Below are 27295 nucleotides of genomic sequence, written 5' to 3'. Positions count from 1 at the left end.
TCAAGTCGAGTCAAGTACAAGACACTGAAGACGACCACACAGTTGTGGTCGAAATACGTATCTGCAAAGATAACGAAAATTAACTGGTGGAATTAAATGGACAGTACTTAATTCGTCTTAGACGGTTTAATACATTCCACTAAACGAGCTTAATATATTTTTCTGAGCTTCAAAACACTTCAATACACCCCCCAATAAAGTAGCAACAAGAAACTCACGTGTTTGCACTCTGTGGGTGACTTGGTTATCGAATTAAAAAGCTTTAGCAGTGAACACTCCCGTGAAGTCACTTTAAGGGTTGAACAAAAATGAAAGTTGCAAACAGAATAACAAGAAGATCGTTCAGAATAAGTGTAAGAAGATCCTCTTTGCGCAACTCTATATAATAGACTCTGGTAAGAAGCTTTTCTCGATGAAAATAAAGTGGGTTCTTCGTATACACTGTGCCACCAAAGTACTCTTTAATGGGTAAAAATGTACCCATTATGAAGTTAAATAGTTCAACTCATTAAAAGAGTAAAGAGCGTTTACTCATTAATGAGTAAAGCGCTTATACGTCAATTTAGCGAGTGATTTTTACCCACTATCAAAGAAAATTTTAACCAGAAAATGGGTGAAATTCACTCTTTCTTATTTTCAAAAAGCATCTACCGTAATGTTATTAATTTTTAAATTTATTAAACGCAGTAGAATTATTCGCAACCATTTTATTTACTGCAAGATAAATATTACGATATACATTGAGTAAGATACATTTCTTGTTAGCCTAAGTAGTGTTATTTCATCAGTTAACCCATCATCCCAAGTCGTATTCCCGGCGTTAAATCTAAACAAATTAATCGCTGCGCTTTCCATCAGCGGATCCAGGGATTCGCGGGTTTTTAGATCCCTCTAGTTTTCCTCCGTGATTATCATGCAGCAAACACGGGATAGTGTTTCACCAACAGCTCCTGACGCGGCGTTCCGCCCTGAAACACCAAGAAGTACGTTCTCGTCCAAGTTCTCGTCGGTATTCTCTGGCCTTCGCATTTCGACAAATGCATAGAAGGACAGTTCGCTGAGCTGAAATAATCAAAAGTATTCTTTAATTTATTCCTGCAAATCTAAATAAAACGAAAATAGTTCAGCTTCAGTTTATTCACCATCAAGACGTTAAAGTTCATTTTCACCCATTAATGGGTAAAAACAATTTCCTAAGAAATGGGGTAAAAATACGCTTTATTCAAAATTTTGAAGTACCCATTATTTTGACAGCTTCATATACCATCAAAAAGTGAGTTTTTTAAACTCTTTAATGGGTATTGCTGGGTTTACAGTGTAGGGATCCTATATTCATTAACATTACTACAACATTAATATAGGATCCCTAGTTCTTCGGGAAGTTTTCCATTGTATACAAAGTTGTTCGGGTGGTCAAAACCATTATGACGAAAACAAGTTTAATTTGAAATACAACCGCTTGGCGGCGCTAGTGTATTGGAAATCAAGACAAAATTTTCAAAACGACTTATCTGCTTTTGTAAACAAAGATTCAAACGACGATTTGACGAATCGGATAGCTCTCCCACGCAAACCAACACCATCAACAGGTAGCGGAAACCTTCATCTACCTATTGGTGGTGCTGGTTTGCGTGGGAGAGCAAACAGATTCGTCAAATCGTCGTTTGAATCTTTGTTTGCAAAAGCAGAAGTCGTTTTGAAAATGTTGTCTTGAAATAACCTGATAGGTCAGGTATCTGAAAATCTGGAATTTTTAGAATATTGCCGCCTTCTACAAAGTTGTTCGGGTGGTCAAAACCATCATAACCAAAGCAGGTTTATATTAAAATATAACCGCTTGGTGGCGCTAGTGTATAAGGAATAACCTGATAGGTTAAGTATTTCGAAAACTGATTTTTTTAGAATATTTCCGTATTCCACAAAGTTGTTTGGGTGGTCAAAACCGTCATGATGAAGGCAAGTTTAGTTTTAAACATAATCGCTTAGTGGCACTAGTGTATAAGAGCATCATTATTAGCGATTTTTTAGAATATTTCCGTATTCCACAAAGTTGTTTGGGTGGTCAAAACCGTCATGATGAAGGCAAGTTTAGTTTTAAACATAATCGCTTAGTGGCACTAGTGTATAAGATCGATCTTATCTTATCGCACTACCAAATTTGTTCACCTGTAAAGTGTCAAGTAATGATACTGCGCTGCCAAACGGCTTAAACTCACCACCGGTAATCTTGCTCTAAGAAATAACCTGATAGGTTAAATATCTCAAAATCTGGAATTTTCAGAATATTGCCGTATTCTACAAAGTTACTTGTCATAAGACGAGTTCGTACAAATTCATTTAATTCCACCACTTGGTTGTACCTTTGACAGATACGTATTTCGACCTCTACAGTAAGGCCATCTTCAGTGCCTCGTACTTGACTCGATTCGACTCAACTCGAGACTCGAGCGCCAACAAGTATTGCGGTTTCAAACTAAACTTGCTTCCATCAGAATGGTTTTGACTATAGATAGTGGAATATATAGACGAGCGAAGATAAATCCTCTGTCTCCAAACGAACTGTCAAACGTGGCTCCAAACGAGCATGACGTCACGATTTCAATGGAAACGTTAAGGGCTGTGACGTCATATGCGCGTGTGCACGGGCAAAAAAATCGACTCAGCCATGCTTTCGCTCATCTATAGATTCTACTATCTATAGTTTTGACTAGGAATCCTACATTCAGAGATATGCGAAAGCGGCCATCTTGAGCCAATCGAGCATTGAGAACTGTCAAAATTTGAGCCAAATGAACATCATTATTGTTGCAGATCGAAAGGTATTGCGATTTTGGTGAAATAGATTTTATGAAAAGTTTTATCGAATAAACAATTAGTTTTGCTTTCGTAAGTAAAAGTAGTCTAGTTGATGCCTTATATCGTGTTCATTTGTGTTGCTCTTTAATGTTAACGAAAATGCACTGCTAGAGCATAGACAAAATAATCAAAAAAATGTCTTCGAATGTAAAGTCATGTGCAAGCCTAAACATTTTTCAGTGCAGCAAGTGCTGGCAGCGTTTGTTTACGAAGGACAGGGTTGCTAAATCGTCTGGAAAAGCATTCGCACATCTCTTAATATAGGATCCCTAGTTTTGACTACCCTTCTAAATCTTACACTCAAATAAATCTATGAGGAAATTTCATCAGATAAGTCATTTCAGATGTACTATTTGCTTACCACATTCGCAGTATAGGAACCCCTATACACGTTATGTGTAGACTATTTAAGAAAAACAATGATCAGTTCATATTGCTGTTATGTGTTATTTTCTAATGATAGATATATTGTTTGCACATAGCTTCGATAAACCCTGTCATTTCAATGCTATATGCGTGCATCTTCGATACAAGAAAATGTTGTCATATTGTCAAAAATTTTATACAGAAAGTTCAGCTGGAAAATCCACCACAAACTATGGTTTTTCTTGCATTTGGTAGATGTACTCGTATTTTGATACTATAAAAAGTAAGTATATTTTTTATTCAATTAAAAACATAAACCACCAAGTCATCAAATGAACAATTTAGGAAATTTGCCGTGATGCTGATGGAGTAGAAGGTGGCGCGAGAACCAGTAGATCTCGCCTAACGACGCCGAGCAATTTGCTGTTTCGTAAGAACCCAATAGCGGATATGGGTTGCAGTCGATCCAGCAACAGCAGGGATCTGGCCAGTAGTAGCAAAACAATCTTGACGGCAACCGCAGCGGAGGCGATTGTGGTAACTTACAACGCGGAAACATGCCGATGCGCAACCGGAACAACATCCAGGGCAGCCAAGGTGGTTGACAGCAGCAACACGCAAGAATCGCAACTCCTGAAAAAGCTACCCAACAAACATTGGAAGCTAAATAAGGGCTTATTTCGTTAAAAATTAGCTTCTTCAGCTAAAAAACTAGCTTGTTCAACTCAAATTGTTTGTTGGGTATGGCCAATTGGAGGATAACTTCAACAAGAAAAGGCAGACTGAAACAACTACCGGGAACTCAGTAATAATCGTTCCATCTCAGCAACCAACGTAAATAACCAAAAACGGTAAGCATTATCATATATTTATTAAAATAAATTGTTCCCCTAAAAATTTTTTTTTTTGCAGAAAATGAATCGTCCATGTTTTTGAGCCGCCGCAAGATGATTTCCATCCGGAACCTGCTATAAACATACCTTCTACATATTCCAAAATGCAACGTTAAATTAAAAGAAAAATACAAAAATAAAAAAATATATTTTAAACTTTTATTAATTTGTCTTATTTATTATGGATAATCATATTACACACCACAATAACTATAAAGTATTCAAATCAATTGCGTATGGATTTTCTATGAAACCTATTAGGTTTGCATATAATTGCTCTAATGTTCAATGTTATTTTCCATATTATTAACCAATAATCTTCTAGTACTAAAATCATGCATAAAAGTTATATAAAAAGCACATAACATAAACGTGGTGTTCAAAATGTTTGATTATATGCTTTGCATATAACTTGTATCAAACTTTTTCAGTCTGTGATAGATGTTATATCCCGCATAATTACAAACTGTAAATGGATATTTTCCCGTGCGTTCGGCCACAGTATCCTTTACTGTTGACAACTGTAAATGAACAATCTCATGTAAAGTTTCAACAGTTTGTGGTACGGTTATTTGACAAATAACAGTATGTTGAATGGGTTGTTAAGTTATGTCACCATAAAAAATCGGCCGTTTTCGCGTGCAAAATTTTCGCTCGACAGTATGATAAAATGTTGACATATAATGTAGGAAATATAAAACTTTTTAGGAACAGCATGTTGTATATTGACATTTAGTGATGATATCGAGTAGTTATGGTTGAACCGACCGAAAAATATTTGATAACAGTATACTTATTATAACGTAAACTGTGAAGCGTTGCTTTAACAATAAAATATTGTAGTTTCCACAATCATATATTTTTGATGCAATAATAGAGCTATTGTTGAAATCAACAATATTCTTTTTAGGTTTAATCATACAAAATTATGCTGCGTGATATATTGCAAATTTTGCACCGTGTTCGACCATTGACGAATACTGGTATTCGTCAATGGTTCGACTCCCATGCAAAAAATATTGTCCCACCAAAATATGTTCCCACCAAAATATGTTCCCACCAGTTCCTCCATATATGGATGACGTCTCCACTGCAAGGAAGAGCTTTTTGGGGTGTGAGAAAAGGTGCAAGAATGATGTTTTGGATTGTGCTTTCGCTAATTTCTATATTCCGTGTATAGTAGAAAATCGAAAATTTGGTTTCAATAAAATGAAATATCTGCAGTTATCAGACGTCGCAACTCATTTCTGATTAGTGCGCATGATAGTACATCCATGCGTGCATGATGCGCGCTACTAATGAAATATTTCAAATTGTCGCGACTCGCGTCGCAGCGCGAGTGCTCAATCGCACGGTCCGGTTTGGTGGCGGCCCGACAATACAATGAATCGCCTGCTTTGAGCGTGCTTACAGCGGCACACTAGGAGTTAACTTTCTGAAATAAGTATGGCGAAAGGCATCTAAGGTTCGATTTCTCAAAATTAAGGACCTTCATCGAAAAAATATTTGGTAGGCGTAGTAGCGGACACCTTTCTACATAACCGGTACCAAATAGTTTTTCATGAAAAGTTCCTAATTTTGAGAAAACCCGCATTAGATGTCTTTCGCCATACAAATTTCTGGCGGATAACTCCTGCTGGCTATTTTACGCATATACTATAGCGCCTGGATGTGGTAGCGGCGAGTAGAAAATCAGCCACTGCCAATAATTCATTGGACGTGTGAGCATTTGTTTTGGTACTTCGACAAATTTGCACGGTAGTCTATTCTTCGGTGAGAAACGCAATATAGCATCTATCGCAAAAATTGGCTCAGTGTATATCAAGACAAAATTTTCAAAACGACTTATCTGCTTTTGTAAACAAAGATTCAAACGTCGATTTGTCGAATCTGATAGCACTCCCACGCAAACTAAAGGCTCCGTCAGACGTTGCAAGCAAATCACTCATGCGAGCGAATGATTTCTGAGAGCACTCGCAATGAATTATTGGCAGTGGCTGATTTTCTACCCGCCGCTGTCACATCCAGGCGCTATAGTATATGCGCAAAATAGCCAGCAAGAGTTAACCGCCAGAAATTTGTATGGCGAAAGTCATCTAACGCGGGTTTTCCCAAAATAAGAAACTTTTCATGAAAAACTATTTGGTACCGATTATGTAGGAAGGTGTCCGCTACCATGCCTACCAAATATTTTTTCGATTAAAGTGCTTAATTTTGAGAAATCGAACATTAGATGCCTTTCGCCATACTGATTTCAGAAAGTTAACTCTTAGTGTGCCGCTGTAAGCACGCTCAAAGCAGTCGATTCATTGCAGTCACACGTAGCATTTTTTTTCTTTAAGCAAATGACAAATTTACTCTCATGCAAATATAAACAAAAACGAAAAACTTGTTTTTCGGCCACAAAATCTAATTTCATTCCTATTTTTGCAGTGCAACACTGCCACCTGAAAACGTTTTCACTTTTGCGAGCGAAAAATTTGCTACACACAAAAAAAAATCGTTGGTAAAAGTAAAAGAACGTTGGTAAAATTAAGAAAATTAGTTAGTGGTTTTCAGTAGAAAGTATAGAATTGTTAAAACTACAATTGAAAAAATGTCACCTAGGCAAGAGCTTTCACAAGAGCGAACTTTTTAAAATAACATTTTCCTCTCAAATCGACATGTGCATTTTACATTAGAATCAACTGGCGATACTTTCAAAATAACAAGCTGTGTTCATTCTCAATTTCATGTGTGCATTTTCAATTTAGATATATATATTGTCGGGCCGGCACCAAACCGGACCGCGCGATTGAGCACTCGCGCTGCGACGCGAGTCGCGACAATTTGAAATATTTCATTAGTAGTGCGCATCATGCACGCATGGATGTACTATCATGCGCACTAATCAGAAATGAGTTGCGACGTCTGATAACTGCAGGTATTTCATTTTATTGAAAACAAATTTTCGATTTTCGACTATACACGGAATACAAATGTCAAAATGAAATTCTATACATTTAGAATTATTTTGTTCATTTTATTCGAGATTTTATTATCTAATATTATTGATTTTATTCGGCTTTGTCTGAACCATCATCTTGTTGATGTCCTTGCGCAAGTATATTGGCATGCTCATTTTCCAGTTATTGCAACGATAAATAATGGTGTGCATTCGCTTGGAAATTCATGATCCTAAATCACCGTAAGGCACCATTGCTGTGAAGCTCTGCGATATTGATTCTGTAAGGAAAAATAGTACTAAAGCTCACTGTTGTTGTTTATTAGTATTTCATTACCTTCGGAATTATGATGCAGACGAATTTTGCTTCCTTCCATAACCGTGTGAGCGGGCAGATTCTCACCCTAAACGAGGTTGGACTTGGGTTGGAGCTTGTATGTAACGATCGGCTGGATCGGCATTTAAAGTTCTGTCCACACAGATCACTCCGACGTGATGAATTTCAAAACCACATCGAGGCAGATCCTCCGGTGGTCTTTCTCCAGACACCGAACCAGATACATGTCGCGAATGGCACGGGATTCCTGTGTTTTTGGAGGGATACGATTAGCAGAAAATCATTTTCATGCTGTCGTCTGAAAAACATAAATCTTCATTAAAATTCAATAGAAATACACACAGCAAATAATAACTTACTTGGCCATTAGCACCTCTTTTGACACAACCCTTTGGAATAAATCTCCCTCCTTTTTCTATTTTCAGTTTCGACAGATTGTCTCGGGCAGCCAGTTTTATTATTTTTTGTTGTCCGTGTTGCCAAAAATACGAAATATAAAATTAAATTTGATTATTTTTAAAATGTTATTTTGAGTGCTTTCACTGTAAAAATAACAGTTTTACACTGAGGAAAAAACTGTCATATCAAATATTTTACTTTTGAATTAAACGTTTTAGCACTCAAGAATACTAAATTTTCCTAATTGTCAAACCAAGATTAGATAAATGTTAAAATCACAACTTTTTTTCGCTCTGTGTAGTGCTGCACTAGCAAGCGCAATTTCATTTCTGCGAGTTGAAAATTTTTAACGCTTAGCAGTCACACATTGCAAGCGAGCGTTTGCTTACGAGTTATCATTTGTTTGCATGCAATCACTTTCACTGTAGTCAGACAGGCAAATTTTTGACAGTTGTCACTTTCTGCGAGCAAAATGCTCGTTGCGAGTGATTTGCTTGCAACGTCTGATGGCACCTTAACACCATCAACAGGTAGCGGAAACCTACACCTACCTATTGGTGGTGTTGGTTTGCGTGGGAGAGCTATCAGATTCGTCAAATCGTCGTTTGAATCTTTGTTTACAAAAGCAGATAAGTCGTTTTGAAAATTTTGTCTTGATATAGTGTCTATATACACGTAAAAAAAATTAATGTTGTTTATTATTAATATTTCTAATACTTTTTTGCCAAAGCAGGCGCTTACAATGATATGTATAAGAAAAAACTTATACATCGCATTAGTCACATACATTCGGAAACTTATACGTTTCATTAACTTATGAATGTTATTAGCTTTTTGATATGGGTTCATTCATTAGGTGACATAATGAAGAGTATAAGTATTTTCGAATGGTTTTTTGCCATAACATATAAGGTTATTTTTGTACGTGTAGTTTATAGCGGTACCGTTAATCAACCCACCCCTCCTACTGACAGATGTCACTTTGACGTCTAATCAGAAGTCGCGCAGTTGACGACTGGCGAGGACGGCAGCAAAAGAGTGGTCTTGTGTTTTTTGCTGCTGTTCGCTGGTTTTCTCTTTTCTCGGTGTGCAAAATTTTAGGAAATCATTTCGCGCTGCAGTTATTCACCGATTTTTCGGCCTGTTCAACATTCTGAAATTTAGTTGCATTGTGCTAGAAATTGCCCCCAGGATCCGCCTTCGGTAGCGGCAGCAGTGTAGATTGTGGGTGTGAACCGGAATAGCCCTAAATGGAGAAGGAAAATATGTCGTCTGGAAGCAAAGGCCAACAGGATCTAGTCGACGACAGCTGGGAGGAAATTGATGAAGATCGGGTAAGTGGATTGACGGGTTGGATGTGGACTCAGAGATGTACTACGGGGAGGTGTCCCAAAGTGCGATGTTGTGAGAGTAAACTTAGGCTAACGAATATGCATTTTGTGAACTAGATCTTTAGAAGAACTGGTTCTCACCAGTTACGAAGGTAGCGATAAAATCTAACGATTTGCTTTTTTTGTGTTCAGCTTATCTCAAGCATGTACCATCATTATTCTTCATTGTTGCTTCGAGAGGATCTTCCTACGTCTTGAGATAAACAACAACTTTCCCTACCAATTTCTTGTCCATTAATACTTAGGTATATAAGTATATTTATTTGTTACGACAGCCTACCAGTTACAGGACTTTTACTTAGATCATAGAAGTTTGAATGGGAATTAAAGTAACATTTAAGCTCTGGAAGTTACTGAGTGGTAATTGAGTGCTATTATAGCTAATTGAACTTTGTTTTAGTAGTTTTCCTTGAAGGCTTTAAATGTTGGTTGCTGTTTAGTAGCCAAAGGGAGATGATACTTCATCAAGCAAAACAACTGGAACTACGAGGAACTAATTCAAAGATTTTTCTGCATTTTCTTAATTCAATTGTCATTGTTTACAAGTGGGAAATAGAAACCACACTAAATTATTCAATCAATTGGTAAATGATAAAATTTTACAAGCTTTTAAATTTCAATACACCTACACGTAAAAAAATAACCTTATATGTTTTGGCAAAAAACCATTCGAAAATACTTATACTCTTTATTATGCCACCTAATGAATGATCCCATACCAAAAAGCTAATAACATTCATAAGTTAATGAAAAGTATAAGTTTCGGAATGTATGTGACTAATGCGATGTATAAGTTTTTTCTTATACATATCATTAAGCGCCTGCTTTGGCAAAAAGGTATTAGAAATATTAATAATAAATAACATTAATTTTTTTTACGTGTACTGGTGCCACCTCCTTCACCTTTGGAACTCAAAATCACAACAAAGGCGTTGGATTACCTATCCAGAGATGGCGAGTTCGATTCTCGGTCGGTCTAGGATGTTTTCGGGTTGGAAACTTTCTCGACCATCTGGGCATAGTGTATCCCGTGTACTTGCCACACAGGATAGATGCTCATTAGGGTGTCCCAAAATTGGACAAAGTCTGGAATGTTGGGGGCTCAACCTTCAAATGAAAGCTTAGGGTATAACAAAAGAAAAATTGTTCTACGACAACTCTGGGAAGAAATACAGAACCAATTTGGTCGCTTCTTTTTGCTAAACACGCGTGCTCACTGGTAAAAAAAATCACAAAAATTAGAAACAAACCAAATTCCTTTTTATTGCTTTGTTTTTGATGGGATGGAAATATTAGCTATGGAATGAAGTGCCGATCCGTTCCCCTACATAGAAAGATGGGCAATTTTCTAACGAACATTTAGTTAAAAATAGCAACCTTCTTCCGTTTATAAGTTATTCACAGATTTTTAACGGAAATATTAGAGATATTTCCTGATGAATTTTTCAAGGAAATCTTGAAGTAATTTCTAAATGATACATAATAGATTTTATTAATGAACATCTGAAGTGATTCCCGAGAAAATTTCTAAATAAATATCTGATGGTATTGAGGAGTTTCCAAATAAATTTTCGGAGGAAAATGATTTTTCACAGGAATTTCAAAGGCATTTTTCAAAGGAATTCACCTGAAAGGTTTTCCGTTGGAATTCCAAACAAATTTCCAATAAAATTTACAAAAGAATTGCCGAAGAAATTGCTAAACGAATTTTTTAATTAAATTCTCGAAGGTATCCCTAGAAAAATTTCCGAAGGAATTTCTGAAGGATTCGAGGTAGGTATTTCCAAAAACAAATTGAAGAAAATTGGAATTCCGGAAATAAATTGGAGGGTTCATTTGGATATTTTTTATAATATTTCTTCAAAAATTCAAAGATTGGAATTTCGAAAGTCATTCCGAAATTGCGTTCTGAATTCTTTGGAATATGTATTAAAAATTCTGCCAATATTTTCTCAAGAAATCCCTTCGGAAACTCTAGAAAGAATTTCTTGGAGTTTTTTACGAAATTTCCCCCAAGAATTTCTTCTGATTTCCAGGAATTCTTTTGAAAATTCTTATTGGAATTCCTTCGCTTCATCCGGATTTTTTTAGCAATTCATCCCGGAATAACTTTAGACTGTCGGAGATTCCTTTTGAATTTTCTTTCTGAATTCCCTTTTAGCATTCTTCCAGGAATCCCTTCAGAAAATCCTTCAATAAATCTTTCAGGAATCCTATTTTACTAAAGGAATTTGAGAAAAAAATTACAAAAGCCTTTTGGAAGGTTTCACGGAAGAAGCCCTGGAAGAGTATTCAAATGTGCTCCAGGGGATTTTTTTTTATTATTTCTGGAGGAGATCTGGAACGAATATCTGAACGATTTTCTGGAGAAATTTTAGTGTTCTTTTGTGGCCTTTTTTTTCAAAGCTTTGTCGTGGGTTCTCTTTTGTCGCTTGTTTCGCATGCGCATTCAAGAAAAAATGATTCCTTGATTCTGGCAGTATTCTTCATTTTTGCCTTTCTCGTATACTGCCGTCATACGCATATTTGTCCCATGTTTGCTGGGATTTCCTATGTACATGGGACAATTATGCGTAGAACGGCAGTATACTAAGTATACGGTAAAGGCTATATGATCGCTCCAAAAACAAACTTTTTATAGAAGGCCCGGAGACCCATAGTGTTATATACCGATCGACTCAGCTCGACGAATTGAGGTGATGTATGTGTGTATGTGTGTGTGTGTGTGTGTGTGTGTGTGTGTGTGTGTGTGTGTGTGTGTGTGTGTGTGTGTGTGTGTGTGTGTGTGTGTGTGTGTGTGTGTGTGTGTGTGTGTGTGTGTGTGTGTGTGTGTGTGTGTGTGTGTGTGTGTGTCTGCGCACCCACCCAAAAAAAATGTCACTCATTTTTCAGGCACTTATCCTCAACCGATTTACTCGCAACAAGTTGCATTCGACGCAGGATACTCTACCATTGTTTCCTATTGAAAATTGGTCATATCGGACTATGGGCTCGGAAGTTATGGCCAAAATATCACTTTTTTTTAGAAAAATTAAGTAAAAAAATGTCACTCATTTTTCAGGCACTTATCCTTCACAGATTTACTCGCAACAAGTTGCATTGGACGCAGGATACTCTACCATTGTTTCCTATTGAAAATTGGTCATATCGGACTATGGGCTCGGAAGTTATGGCCAAAATACCACTTTTTTATAGAAAAATTGAGTAAAAAAATGTCACTCATTTTTCAGGCACTTATTCTTAATCGATTTACTCGCAACAAGTTGCATTCGACGCAGAATACTCTCCCATGATTTCCTATTGAAAATTGGCCAGATCGGACTATGGGATCAAGAGTAATGGCCAAAATACTATTTTCATAATGCACGAGAAAGGCACCATCACCGCTAGGTGGATTAATCAGGGTTTTTGGAATAGTCCTGGAGGTATTCCCCAAAGAACTATTTAATATACTTTTGAAAACGTCAGATGTTAATTCCCAAGGAATTCTTGAGAACATCCGAAGAATTCTGGTCAGTATTGAAACCCGGGTTTGACTCTAGAATTGCTTGCTAGAAAACTCCCCAGAATGTAGCAATTACAGTCTATCCATTATCACACAGGAATTGGAAATTTTTGCAAAAATATTCCAAAAAAATAGTTTCAATTGCAGACGATAAAATGCACTAAAATTTCGTTATACTTGAATACTGACATTTTATTAATTGATTTACGCCTCCAATAATAGTTCTTACTACTGACGCCAAATTATACATGAATCAATTACGCCAAAAATGCTGGTGCCGCCAGTGATCCTGGGCTTAGGGCAGTGGTCTCCAACATGCTTACTATCAAGGGCCGGACAACATTTGTTTTTCATTCCATACTGATTTTAAAGCATATTACAACAGAATTTTCTATATCTATTTTATATTTGAACAAAATTTCAACAACCGTGATTTTTTTTCAAATGACATGCTTGAAAGAATATTTTATTGTACAGGTTGGCAAACAATTTCTATAACTATAACTTGTAGTGGCAAATAACGTCAGCAGATTTCAAATGTGTTTTTTAAGCCACTTGTCTACTTTCTTCGTAAAAAACAGGCTTTGGGCGCCGATAAACAATCATCGTCCTTTCGCCGCAAGAGACGAACAATGAATAATCATCATTTATTTTCTATGTCACCTTTCGAACAATCTAGAATTCCATGTCAGCCTGCTGAGATAAAATTTCAAATTTCTTCTCATTAGCTTCTCAGTATGCTGGCATTTCAAATCCCTACTTCGATTAAATTTCAAATTTGTTATCACCTTTTCAATTTATTATTGTCATTTGAAAATATTTTAGTTTATTTCATTATTTTTATTATGAAATAAGTCATACGTTCTACTTTATGATCTTGATGTGATACGATCTTGATGCGATTACGTCATTAGCACTGAGATGGCAACCAAAGACATATCCTGTCGTGGTGGTATCACATGTTGACTATTTTTGTTTAATGCCGCGTCACATATCTGACATTGACGCACTGATTTTGCGCATGTGCATGTAATCCAACGGACAAAGTGTCTCGGAGCCTTGAATAGTAGTGCAGTCAGGGTGAGGCCTTTTTCATCTGTGATAATGATGAGAGATCTCTTCTTTTCGGCAATACTTTTCTTATGCGTTCCCTGTGATAATGAGTCGTAGCTACGCTTAAAACTAGCTGGATAGGTTAATTAAAAATGGGTTCCAAGTTTATCTATATTCGAAGGAAATGGACTGTTGGATTCACTGAATAGAAGTTTTATCAAAAGTAGAAACGTAACGCCATCTTATTTTGTTATGTTTTAATTCAAAGAATCACAATATATTATAATGATGGTATATAAGCAATCTTATGACGGATTCATTCTCGATAATGTTTACTAATAGGAAATAAGCTTGATGAAGCTTTATTTTGCCACCGAAAAGTGAATCCTATAGCTGACTCATAACTAATCATTAGTACATTATAGATAATAACAGTTAGTTTGGAAACGATTAAGCTACTTGTTAGAACATAATAATAGTCTAAGACAACCTTATCAAAGAAATGACAAAAAATAGACTAAATGCACGAATAGTTTTCGTTTTTTACAAGACATAACAGTTAGTTAACAGTAAGTTACTTACATTGAGTTTGATAGTATTGACACAGAACAAAAACCATGAAGAACCAATAACTTAGGTAAACAAAGCAATTCCACGTAATTCATCGAACGCATACCCCATACCTTCTGACCATAAAGACAAGAATGACATCGTACAGATCCATCTAGGTATATGATTAAGAATGAGATAATGGAAGAGAATATCTATCAAAATTTTAAATGTAATGTCTTTTGAGCCGGTTCAACATTTTAATTTAATTTTTTATTTTTTTTTCTCTAAAAATGTTTTCATCAATCCTCCCGAAATTATTTTATACCTTCAGTTTTTTTAGTGAATTCCTTCAGGAAACTTTTTTGGAATGCCTTTAGAAATTCATTTGGCAGTTTTTCCTCTTGGTAATCTATACAAAATTCCTCACAGATTTTTTTTTAGATTTTTCTTAAGGAATTCCATCGGATATTCCTCCAGGAATTCCTGCAAAATTCCTTCAAGAATTCCTACGGATACTCTCTTAGGCAATCCGTAGAAACTGGTTTCAAAATTCCTTTAATAATCGGATAACAAATTCATTTAAAATCTCCTTCAGAAATTTCTCCTGAAATTGCAAAGGAATTCTTAAATTTTAATAGTAGTCAAGCCTATTCAGTCTTTAATTTAGTGAAACGACTTTTCGATACAAAAACCATGCCTTCCTCAGGTCGAAAATATTGTCGTTTTTTGTCTATTGTTTGGTGTAACTTTAACAGCTATGATTGATTTTTTTGTAGATATATTTCTTCGTAACCACTGTCAAATCTGCGTATTTGCTAGCAATGGCGCTATTTTACTTCTAAGCAACTCTTCTATTCTGATTTTTTATTGGTAACCTGTTAAAATTGAAAATATTTCCGAGAGAATCCCTAAAGGAATTTTGAATGGAATTTCTATACAAATTTCCAAAGGAATTGTTTATTTGTTTGTTTTCATTTATAGAGATTTTCAGCCCTCGACAATTTCTTTTGTCCTTTCTCCTGCTTCTTCATGAGTTATAATCAGTTTCTCTACCGCATCAACCGTTATCTCGTCTTCCATAAGAATCTTACGCTGCAATTTCTTGTCACGGAGACCTATAATAAGCCTATCTCGCACCGCTTCGTCTTTGAACTCTTTGAAGTTACAACTCTCTGCTAATAACTTAACCGTAAGAACAAAGTTCTCGGCACTTTCGGCATGGCCTTGATATTTGTTATAAAACTTATATCTATGCATAAGAGCTGGCTCCGTTTTATCAAAGCGGCACTTGAGCTTCTTAATCATTTCGTCATAATCCAAATCGTTAACATCTTTCTTCGGGAATAATAGCTTAATCCCATCGAAAACCTCATCACCGCTTAAAGAAATAAACCATTGTTTCTTCTCTTCCGGCTTAACTTTATTCAATTTACACATGATTTCGAAACGCTCTACATAATTAGACCGTTACAAATATTTAATTTAAATTATGTCCTACAGGTCATCGAAGGTCAAGGAGGGGGATAATAAATAATAAATATTAAAATGGAAAAAATCAATAAAACTCCTCGGATTTGTTAAAGAATGTTTTGAAAATTTTCAAAATCATCCAAATTTTTTGTAGTTGCCCCCTCAAAATATTATTTTTGGGCAAAAAAATCCGAAGGGGGGAGAGACATAATTGTTTTTAAATATTTGTATCGGCCTTACTAAAAGATTTACCCATATGATAATGATTAGGGATCCTATATTAAGAGATGTGCGAATACTTTTCCAGACGATTTAGCAACGCTGTTACTTTCGTAAACAAACGCTGCCAGCACTTGACTTTGCGTATAAAGGCATTTTCAGATTTCGTTATCTAACGTCCAACAGTGCATTATCACTAAAATAAAAGTACAATTCGAATGAACAAAGTACCATGCATAAACTAAACTACTTCAACTTGCCAATGTAAAACAAATTGTTTATTCAACAAAACTTTTCGTAAAATCTTTTTCATTACAATCGCAATACCTTTCAATCCGCAACAATAACAATGTTCATTTGGCACAGATTCTGACAACTCCCAATGCTCGATTGGCTCAAGATGGCCGCTTTCGCATATCTCTGAATGTAGGATCCCTAATAATGATCAATGGTCCCGACCATACCTGGTACCGACATTTCGAACCGACCTGTATGCACAAATTCACTTACTATAAGCTACCAAAGTAAATGGATAAGATGTTTACTCACGTTAATTACCGCTCACTCACTCAACTCTTGCGGATGCAACTTCTCACTTGACAACGATGCAACCTCTCGTCAGACTCGCTGCTCAGTCTCACTACCGGCACACTTCTCACCAGTCGACGGTTGCTGTCACCGCCGACCTTGCTCTGTTGATCCAATAAATAGTGTTGATACGCCTCTCCGTTCGCACTGGATGTAGATTCTACACTCCGTTCGATCGTCGATTTTGTTTATTCCAGCTGTCACAAGTAGTCATGCACCTTGCTCAGCTAGACAGCATAAATCTCACTCCCAGCAGATGTTCTAAGCTTTTCCGGTTGACGTAGGTATATTGTATATTTCTCCGCCGGATGACTCTCGGCAGGGTTCTCACTCGCTATCACTTTTTGCCTGCGACTATGCTCACTGTAGAAGCTCGAGAAGCTCACGGAATCTCCTTCGTAAACCACTCTCTGCTCTCTTTGTTTGTAGCACTTCACGGTTCTTCACAAGAGATACCGACAGAAGAAAATGTCGATCGAACAATGATGATGACTGTGAAAGGAAATCAAAATGGAGATTATAATACACGCTATGATTGAATAAAAGATCCTGAAATAATGATTAATTTCACAATTACAATATGCAATTTAATTTTTATCACCAGAAATTATTCTGGGTGCGCAAGATCTTCGTCACTACGATTCTGAAGTCACCGATATCAACAGGTACTCTAGCAAATACTGCCTACAAGTGCTCTGTCTAGCTCACATCTGCTCTACAACCTACTTACCGTAGCTCACTCTAGAATTTTCCGTTTGAGCTTGAACTGTATGTGGGTTCGTTTCACTTTCTCGTCGCCACTGTTAACTTTCTACAACCGTTACACGTTATAACAAGGTGGACTATAATCGAGGTAGATATCACTTTTCAGGAATAAGAAACTCTTTCGTATTAATTCAATAAACGCTGTAAGTTAGTCTCCGCTTTTGATTACGGCTCAAGTTCGAATGAATCTTTTATTCATATTCCATCTCTTCAGAGACTCTCGTGCTCGTTGCATCTCCGAATTTCTCTGCTGGTACCGTTATCGGAGGTCACCAGTGAGTCCAAGTACACGAATTCTTCAACCACCTCGATTTCTTCATCAACAATACAAACTCGTGGTGGGTGGCACGTTGTCCTCTCTTGAGCCTCTTCATATCATGTACTTCGTCTTCGACGTGTTGATGACTAGTCCAATCCTTTTCTATCTGATGTAGGCTTCCCCCATCCTCCCAAAGTTACGTGGCATAATATCAATGTAGTCGGCGAAACCAAATAACTGGACGGACTTCGTGAATCGTACCACTCGTGTCAATCCCTGCCCTTCGCATTACTTCCTCCAAAGCGATGTTGAATAGCAGACACGAAAGACCATCACCTTGCCGTAACCCTCTGCGCGTTTCGAAGGGACTCGAGAATGCCCTTGAAACTCGAACTACGCACATCACCCGATCCATCGTCGCTTTGATCAACCGTGTCAGTTTATCCGGAAAACCGTGTTCGTGCTTTAGATGCCATAGCTGGTCCCGATCGATTGTATCATATGTGGCTTTGAAGTCGATAAATAGATGATGTGTGGGCACGTTGTATTCGCGGCATTTCTGCAATACCTGACGTACGGCGAACACCGTGTTATCACTTATAAGTCAATATATCGACGGTTTCGTGCAATACAGCCACAACTCAAAATCTGCAAAATTTCGGAAACGTTTTTAGATTTCGACTAAAAAATGAGGCTTTTATAATTTTGTGATTTTTTCGAACTTCGCGGATCTTTCTGAATGCTCTTTCTCATTGATGCACCTACCGAATTTCATGACTTCGGACTCAAGGGGGATTAGTACGGCTTCTTTTGACCTGGGGACTAGGTCTCACATAATGTGGCAGATATTCAAGGATCTTTTGAGAAGGATTTTGATGGATACTAAAAGCTTTTAGGATGCCATTATTGCTTAGATCTTACTACCCCAACTTCTGAATGTTCCCGCTGATAAAGAAAAATAAACCTCTTTCTTTTGGTTATGATTTCAAGGGATAATTTTATTCGGACTAATTTGGTCAGGTGGTATAATTCGTACATTGTCTGTTATCGATATATTAAGTATTTGGTATAAATATTCCCATAGGAACTGTAACAGGTCCAACGTGTTTACGTTTTCCTTTTGCGCATCTTCCCGCTGTAGACCGTTCGTTCTGGTGCGATGTATTGTCATATGAGATTCCCTCTCATACACAACCGATGCTGATACCGCTCTGCTGTGGATATCGATGCGATGCTTGGTATAGAGGTTGCTGACGTTTAATCATCTTTCTCTTTCAAGCGCATAGGGAGGATAGGATTTGTTTTCATCGGGAAACGTTTCCCGATTAGAGATGTCGCAAATTAATCGATTACTTCGATTAATCGATTCATCGTTGTGATAATCGATTAATTTTGAATCGATTACTATACAATGATTAATCGATTCAATAATCGACAAGAATCAAGAGTAATCGATTAGTAACTAATCGATTAATCAGAATTTTACGACATCATAAGGATGTCGAAAATTAATTGATTATTTCGATTAATCGATTCATCGTTGTGATAATCGATTAATTTTGAATCGATTACTATACAATGATTAATCGATTCAATAATCGACAAGAATCAAGAGTAATCGATTAGTAACTAATCGATTAATCGGGATTTTACGACATCTCTATTCCCGATGAAAACAAACCATATTCTTCGTATGCGCTGAAAGAGAAAGGTGATTAAACGTCAGCAACCTCTATAGTTGAATGGCGAATTGTTCACTGCAACTTTCCGTATACAGTGACGGTCGCAGGTTTATTAACACTTCCCCACAATTTGCACATTCAACAATTTGAATAATTTTCTATGCAAATCTTTAGGTAACCCCTTTGTGAATGCATCAGCTGGCTGCTGTGCACTAGGAATGTGTTTCACCTGAATTCTCCCATCTTTGATCAACTCCCTGATGAAAAGATATTTTATATCCAGATGTTTCATCCTCTGATGTGACCTCGGTTCTGATGCTATGTGGATACAAGGGATGCTGTCCTCCATGATGACAAGTGGTAATGGACTACCTAGTTCTTTCAGTAGTTTTGTTAACCACAATCCTTCCGTTGCCGCTGTGCATAATGCAATTAGTTCTGCTTCTGTCGTTGATAGGCTTATTGTTGCTTGTTGTTTCGTTGACCACGAAACTAAATTGCCGTATAACAGAAAAGCAAATCCAGATATTGATTTTCTGTTATCAGTATCATTTGCGAAATCAGCGTCAGCGTATCCTACTAGGGGTGGGTAATCACTCCGTTTAGTGTAGATTATTTTTGTATCCATATTACCTTTCAAATATCGTAATATGCGCTTTAGCCTAACCAATGCGAGTCTTTTGCACAGTTCGTATATCGGCTAAATCTGCTAACTGCAGTGCATGTGTCCGGGCTGGACGTCAGTGGAAGATATTGTAACCAGCCTACTGATGCTCTGTAGGGATGTTTAGTTAATTCACCGCTAGATTTAGAATATTTCGTATTTGATTCCAATGGTGTCTCCACTGGATTGCAATCAAACATTCCAAATCTTATTAGAAGTTTTTTACATATTGTGATTGCGATATTTCCAAAGTTTGATTGTCAAAGTCACGAGTGATTTCCATACCAAGAAAGTGTTTAACTTCTTCCAAATCTTTCATTTTGAATACCCTTCCAAGTTCAACTTTAATCCAAGTTATTTCTGACAATCTTTTGCAATTAAGAGTATGTCATCTACATAGAGTATGAGAATAATTTCTTTTGATTTTTCAATGAAAATACAGCAGTCGCTTTTCAATGGAACAAAACCCAACTGTTCGATTTCGTCATAAAATCTTTTGTTCCATGATCTGCTGGCTTGCTTCAAACCGTATATGCTTTTGTGGGAGATGAACAATTTGACTTATGCCCTTTTGATTTGGTGGTAATTTCATGTATATTTCCTCATGTAATTCCCATAGAGAAATGCTGTTTTCACATCCATCTGATGAACTAGCATTTTATGTTCGTTTGCGATTGCCAAAATGATACGAACACTTTCTAGTTTTGCTACTGAGCAAAAGTTTCGCTGAAGTCGAATCCCGGGCGTTGAGAGCATCCCTTTGCGACTAATCGCGCTTTATATCGCCCATCTTCTTTCCGCGAGAAAATCCATTTTGACTGAATTGCTTTTGAACCCATCGGGGATACAGTGGGCTGCTGTCCATGCTATATGTTGATGCAAAGATGATATTTCTTTGTCACTTGCATTCTGCCAGTCGCTCCAATCATGTTGCTTCTTTTAGCTCATCATCAATGTTCTGTGGTATTTCATTATTGTATGCTAATGTCAACTTTGCAACATATTCGGAAAACCATTCGGGTCTGTTTCTTTCCCTAGCACTTCTTCTTAATGGTGGTTGTGCCCCAACCTCGCCATCTTCATTCATTTCCTCATACGTACTTTCATAGTCGGTTTCCTCTTCTATAGAATCTTCACCATTTCCTTATTCTCTTCACTTCTTTCAACGATTGTAATATCTTCGCTATCGGTTTCTTCTGATTCCGAAGGATCGGATTCTTCTTCAGTTTGATTCCTAGTACGTCTTTGCGTACATTGTTCAGATATTATCACATCTTGACACAATGAAACTGTTTCCTCTTGTTCTAATTCTTTATTATGATTAACCATCACATTTTCGTCAAACTTAACATGTCTTGCTATTTCAGTCGACCTTGTTTCAGTGTTCCATAACCTGAAACCATTATTTGCGTATCCTACAAAAACTAATGATTTTGTTTTAGGATCTAACTTTCGACGTCTTTCTTTAGGAATTTGTTTAAAAGTTCTGCATCCAAATATTTTCAAATGATCGATTTTTGGCTGCTTTTTGAACCACATTTCATACGGAGTTTTATCTTCTGCAAGTGCATTTGTGGGGGAACGATTTGTGAGGTAAGTAGCAACATGTAATGCCTCGCCCCACATTTCCTTCTCGATAGTCCACTTGCGTATAAAAGGGCTCTAACCTTTTCCATTAAGGTTCTATTTAACCTTTCGCTTACACCATTCTGCTGAGGTGTATATGGCACTGTGTATTTAATCTGAATGCCATTTACGTTGCAGAATTTGAGCAATTCATTACTCGAATATTCTCCGCCGTTATCACAACGCAACATTGACACTTTTTGTCCAAAATATGCCGATGCCATTGCTTCGTATAGTTTCAATTTTTCAAATACTTCAGACTTGTGTTTCATTAGGTAAACAACCACAAAGTGAGTGAAATCGTCAGTGAATGTTACGAAGTAACGATAGCCATCATATGTCTCTTGTTCCATGCTTCCGCATACATCAGAATGCACTATTTCTAAAGGTCTCTTAGATCTAGGCAATTCCATTTGTCTGAACTTCTGAGTTTGCTGTTTCAGCCAAACACCCATCACATATGGCTTTATCATGAAAGTCTTCAGGATCAAGATTGATTCCCTCAACCATATTTTTCCTAATAAGCTTCTCTATCCCTGAATAGCTTAAATGCCCAAGCCTTTCATGCCAAATTTTAAGATTTACACGCTTGCTTGTGTACGCGCTTGTTGCTGAATCTTCAACGAACTTTTCTTCCCAAATAAGTTCCAAGTAGAACAACCCATCTGTGAAGTTTCCTACAGCAATCACTTCATCATTGGACTCAAAGATAACCTCTTTATTGTTAAAAGTAACCCTTTTACCCATTGTACTAGCTTTTCTAACCGAAAGTAAATTCTCTTCCAGACAAGGAATCAAAAGAACATTGTACAATTTCAAATCTTTTATTTCACATTTTCCAACTACTGACCGTAATCTCATATTTCCTTTCTTCGTAGCCCGAAGAGTTTCATCAGATTTTGCCGTGGTTATGGTGATAACTTGTTCCAATGGTGTAACATCATCTAACAGCGATTCATCGTTGACCATATGATCTGTTGCACCAGAGTCGACGACAAACTTCACCTTCTTCGACTTATTCGGATTTCCAGCCACCATCGCATGCACTTTCCTCTTTTGCTTCTGTTCCTTCTCTTGCTTCACAAACTTTTTCATCAATGGGCATTTGTTTTTGTAATGCCCAAATTCGTTGCAACCAAAACATCTCGTCATTTTCTTTTTAGTTTCCAGTGCTACGTTTTTCTGCTCCTTGCGTTCTCCTTCCCCAGCTTCGGCATCCAAGAACATGCGTTTCACCTCGGTTATTGATTTTTCACACAGCTCTTCATTGGACAAAACCATTAAGGCTCCCTTCACATGGCGATATTTGTCCGGTATGGCAATCAGCAACGCGTGCATCTTTTCTGAGGTTGTCATTCTGGATCCCATTCTATCTAACTCACGGATGATGAGGTCGTATTCGTCGAATATTGCTGACAGCTTTCCATGGTTCCGGTATTTGATGGTATACAGACGGTCCCGCATATTGACCATAGCGGCAGTACCAGCTTTTGGTACGTTTTTACCAATGTATCCATCGCCTCCTTGGCGTACCCAGAGCAATAAGTTTGTTCGAGACGTCGTTTATAACCATCATCACTATTTGAACCAAAGCCTCCACGTCATCTTCAATTCGCTTTTTCTATTTGGCCTTCCGCGCCTCTGCTGCAGTTGCGTCTTCGCCGGGAACATCGGTAGCATAGTCCTCTTCGAGCGGCGTACGTAACAGCGTATGTGTGAGGTCCATCCTCGCCAGATGATGCTCTACGCGCCACTTCCATACGGCAAAGTTTGCTTCATCTCCGTCGAAGGTGTTGTTTCGCTGCGATGAGAATAAAGCTTGAAACGGCAGGGCTCGCTCAAGAGTTCCGCTCTCAAAGCCACCCGATTTTCTTGAAGTGCTGGAGCTAGTTTCTCCGCCCGACGTCATGGCTCTCCAACAAACAGCAGTTGTAACCCAACAGCTTATATACGGAAAATGACTATTTCCTGTAGGCTAACAACGTACTAAATATTGAATGACTTTCGATAATTTAGCTCACTTGTTATATAAATCGAATAACCTTCGATTACAACACTGGGCCCATAACCTTGTGAAAGAAAAATAAACCTCTTCCTTTAGTTATGATTTTAAGGAGTAAATTTATTCGGACTAATTTGGTCAGGTGGTATAATTCGTACATTGTCTGTTATCGATATATTAAGTATTGGGTAAATATTCCTGTATAGGAACTGTAACAGGTCCAACGTGTTTACGTTTTCCTTTTGCGCATCTTCCCGCTGTAGACCGTTCGTTCTGGTGCGATGTATTGTCATATGAGATTCCCTCTCATACACAACCGATGCTGATACCGCTCTGCTGTGGATATCGATGCGATGCTTGGTATAGTTGAATGGCGAATTGTTCACTGCAACTTTCCGTATACAGTGACGGTCGCAGGTTTATTAACACCCGCGAGTTCTGGAATATCACTATGAAGTATTAAGTATTTGACGACCTGAACTGACGTATGGTGTGGGTAGCTTTCGGTGTATTCAAATACAGCAAGGCTGGTACCACATATCTGATGAAGTACCTAAGCAACAGTTTAGAGAGTCTTGCCGAAAACATTTTGAAGGCAGTCACTGCGTAGTTCCTTTGACCTAAACATCAGCACGTTTTGCATGTTCCAGAACGTCACTATGAGCAAAGCCATAATATGCACAGAACATCATCCACAGAAATCATATGATCCGCATAAACCCTTTGATATCTTTGAACTGAGCAGAAAAACCTGAGCTTGGTTTGAAACACGCATTACGCTTCTACATGATTGTAGATCTGACGACCTGAACTCAAGAACGTTTTGGATGGTCTTGCATGCGCTGAATTGTAGGATAACAGATCTTACATATCTTGACAGGCGTCTAAGGGTCTGTTGAGAGGAATTTTGATTGAAGCCGTAGACATTTTGGATGCCGTTACTGCATAGACCTTACAATCTAAACTTCAGAACGACTTTTGCGACTTGCAGAATGCCGCTATCCGGATATGCAGAGTATTTTTGCAAAATCGTCTGATATCTTTGAATTCAACAGGATGAACTGAGCTTGGTTTGAAACACGACATACGCTTCTGTATGGTTGTAGATCTGTCCTTCGGTGTGTTGGAATACAGCAAGATTGGTATAACATATCTTCACAGAGATCTAAGAATTTTTTGGGAAAAGTTTGGTAGATGCCGTAAATTTTTTGAAGGCCGCTACCGCATAGGCCTTACGACCTACACTTCAATTTTTTCTACATAAATCATCTGATATCTTTGCACTGAGCAGAATAACTTTAGCTTTGTTTGAAACACACATTACGCTTCTACATGAGTGTAGATCTGACGACCTGAACTCAAGAACGTTTTGGATGATCTTGCATGCATTGAAATGTAGGATAATAGATCCACGCTCAATAAGACGCAAGCAAAATTGCTTGTTATATAAACAGCAACCCATCTTTATCTTCCGCATATTCGAAATCAACTACATAGAAAATAGGCTCCACACGTTTTCGCGCACTCCCTCACCACTAATAGCATATTATCTTTTGTTTCATTTCCTCAGTTGGCCGTTCGCATCAGTAAGTTGTCCAACGATGATGATAGCCCTGGACCGAGTGGTGGTGGCAGTTCCAGCGGAAGAGGGCTAACAAACAATAGTTTACCTGCAATGTTGGAGGAGGAACTCCGCCCACGAATGATACTCCAGAGACCACAGATGCAGATCCTCCGGCGACCCCAGCCCCAGGGTCAGGAGGCGGAGAAGGCCGCTACTGAGAGCAAACCAAAGACCCAGATTAAGTCCTTGGATCAGCGGAAACAGGAATATGCGGAGGCACGCCTTAGGATATTGGGATCGGCTCATGACGAGGAGGAACAACAGCAATCAAAGCAAATCGAACAGTAAGTAAATGTTAAACCTATCAAACTTCTTGCGTTTATGAAGAGAGGTCCACACATAGGCAGCACACATTCGTTCCCTTCAGATTAGACTTTCTTTCGGAACAATTCTCAAAAGCAGACTTCTGAACAGGTATTTAGATGGTAGTGTTTACCGGCTCCGCCAAAAGTGTTCTATTTTTTTTCATTCTGCTGGGAAACATACTCGGCTATGTCTTCTTTTTCTCCTTCTTCTTCTTCAATGTCTCTACATTCCAACTGGAACTTGGCCTACCTTTCAACTTAGTATAATAGCATTTCCTCAGTTATTAATTGAAAGCTTTTCTACGCTCGGCGTTGCATGAGTCTGTATCTTGTGTGGCAAGTACAATGGATACAATATTTTTCATCCCAAATACATCCTAGGCCGGACCGAGAATCGAACTCGAACGCCATGTTAGGATTGACTATCCTACGCCTTTGCTAGCAAGGCTAAATGAAGACCCGGTTGTAGATTTCGGCATTATTCCCTCTTCAACATAAAATCTACGAATGCTTGTACTGGTATTTTCACCACCTCTGTCCGAACGAATGAACGAACGAGCGCAATGATCGTCACACCGATGTAATCTATTTTATTAGTTGTACGGTAAAGATTTTCAATTATCTTTTTCTCCAGAGCACCGAAGAAAGGTAGTCCTAATACCAACGGATATCGGATAAACAACGCCAACAGCAGCAATAGCAACACTACCAACAATAACGCAGGCAATATTCGTCTTGAGAGGCCGCAAAATTCCTTTCGACCACTTCCCGGAAATTATCACATGCCACAACTACCTGCACCGCACCCTGGGGGATCGTTCTATGGACCTCATCCTCCCGGGCGCAATCAGCTTCCACCGGAGGCATCAGCTTCGATCAATCATCACTACTATCCTCAACAGCAGCCACAAGTCGGTCCCCACGTTCCAGGTGGTTACCACTTTCAACATCATCCGCAACAACAGCAGCACCATCCATCGCAACATCTCCAGCAGAAGCACTTAACACCGTACGGAATGCCGCCTCAATCATCTGCCACCGGCTACCACCACGGGATGGGACCAATTCCGGCATACGGTGGCCACTTGGGTCACCATAATAGTAATAACAACGTTTTAAGAACGCCTTCCGGGCCCGATGGGTCGCATGGGTTTACCATGCGGCGGTAGCTAGCAAACTAAAAGGGCTAAAAAAAGAAAATTAGGATTCTGTCAACTTATGATTTCGCTGCTAAATTATCATGAACCTGTTTTATATATTACTTCTGAATGTACTTGGCCGGGAACCCTTCCTTCCTAAAAAAGTTGTTTCAATCAAGCCGCTTAGATATTTCATCCGATCCGATCGACCGTGGCCAAGTGCAGTATAGACCACTCAATGAAAACGAAACAAAAAAGTTTGAAAATATAGCAACCATGTCAAAGTGCGTACAATTGCTTTCAATTTATCTAATGAAACCATAATCACTTATTTCAGACTTTATTGTAGAGGAAAAGAATATTTTAATTATTGTGTAAGAACGGTGCAAACAAATAAAATTTAGAGAACGTTGCTATACAGCAAGTATCAACTGGACACTGTCGTTATTTCAAGCTGAAGAAGATACTCCCGAAACAGTGTGCAATAGATTGTAGAGTAGCGTGAGATGAGTTTGATGTCTGCTATTACCACGGTAATTGACATGACATTGAATTGGGGGCTCAAAGAATATTTCGGTGCGTTACAATAGAGAACGGTACAGTGTAGCAAGTACAGAAGAGAAACGGATCCACCGCAGACAGAAAAGGCAGCACGA

The 27295-nt window shown here is 38.0% G+C and overlaps 1 protein-coding gene and 2 long non-coding RNA genes across 4 annotated transcripts; 2 read left to right on the top strand and 1 right to left on the bottom strand.

Annotated features, from left to right (window-relative positions):
- Positions 1–706: 706 nt before the first annotated feature.
- On the bottom strand, positions 707–17397 carry LOC134212703 (uncharacterized). 2 transcript variants are annotated; one of them, XR_009979330.1, is made up of 3 exons: positions 17304–17397; positions 16535–17065; positions 707–1062 (listed from the first exon to the last, which is right to left on the bottom strand). It is a non-coding gene; the product is annotated as an uncharacterized LOC134212703 (long non-coding RNA). The 2 variants fall into 2 exon arrangements; XR_009979329.1 differs by lacking the exon at positions 707–1062 and adding an exon at positions 16330–16473.
- On the top strand, positions 3155–4439 carry LOC134216843 (uncharacterized). The gene is made up of 3 exons (XR_009980848.1): positions 3155–3505; positions 3568–4073; positions 4135–4439. It is a non-coding gene; the product is annotated as an uncharacterized LOC134216843 (long non-coding RNA).
- Positions 8789–27070, top strand: LOC134212702 (myb-like protein AA). The gene is made up of 3 exons (XM_062690788.1): positions 8789–9129; positions 25142–25479; positions 26135–27070. Exons 1-3 carry the CDS (start codon positions 9046–9048, stop codon positions 26667–26669), a joined length of 957 nt encoding a protein of 318 aa, XP_062546772.1. The 5' UTR covers positions 8789–9045; the 3' UTR covers positions 26670–27070.
- The last annotated feature ends 225 nt before the right edge of the window (positions 27071–27295 follow it).

The sequence above is a fragment of the Armigeres subalbatus genome, chromosome 2 (genome assembly GCF_024139115.2).
Source record: "Armigeres subalbatus isolate Guangzhou_Male chromosome 2, GZ_Asu_2, whole genome shotgun sequence".
Taxonomy (NCBI): Eukaryota; Metazoa; Arthropoda; class Insecta; order Diptera; family Culicidae; genus Armigeres; species Armigeres subalbatus.
Note: the sequence above shows the minus strand (reverse complement) of the source record. Positions and strands in the feature narration are given on the sequence as shown.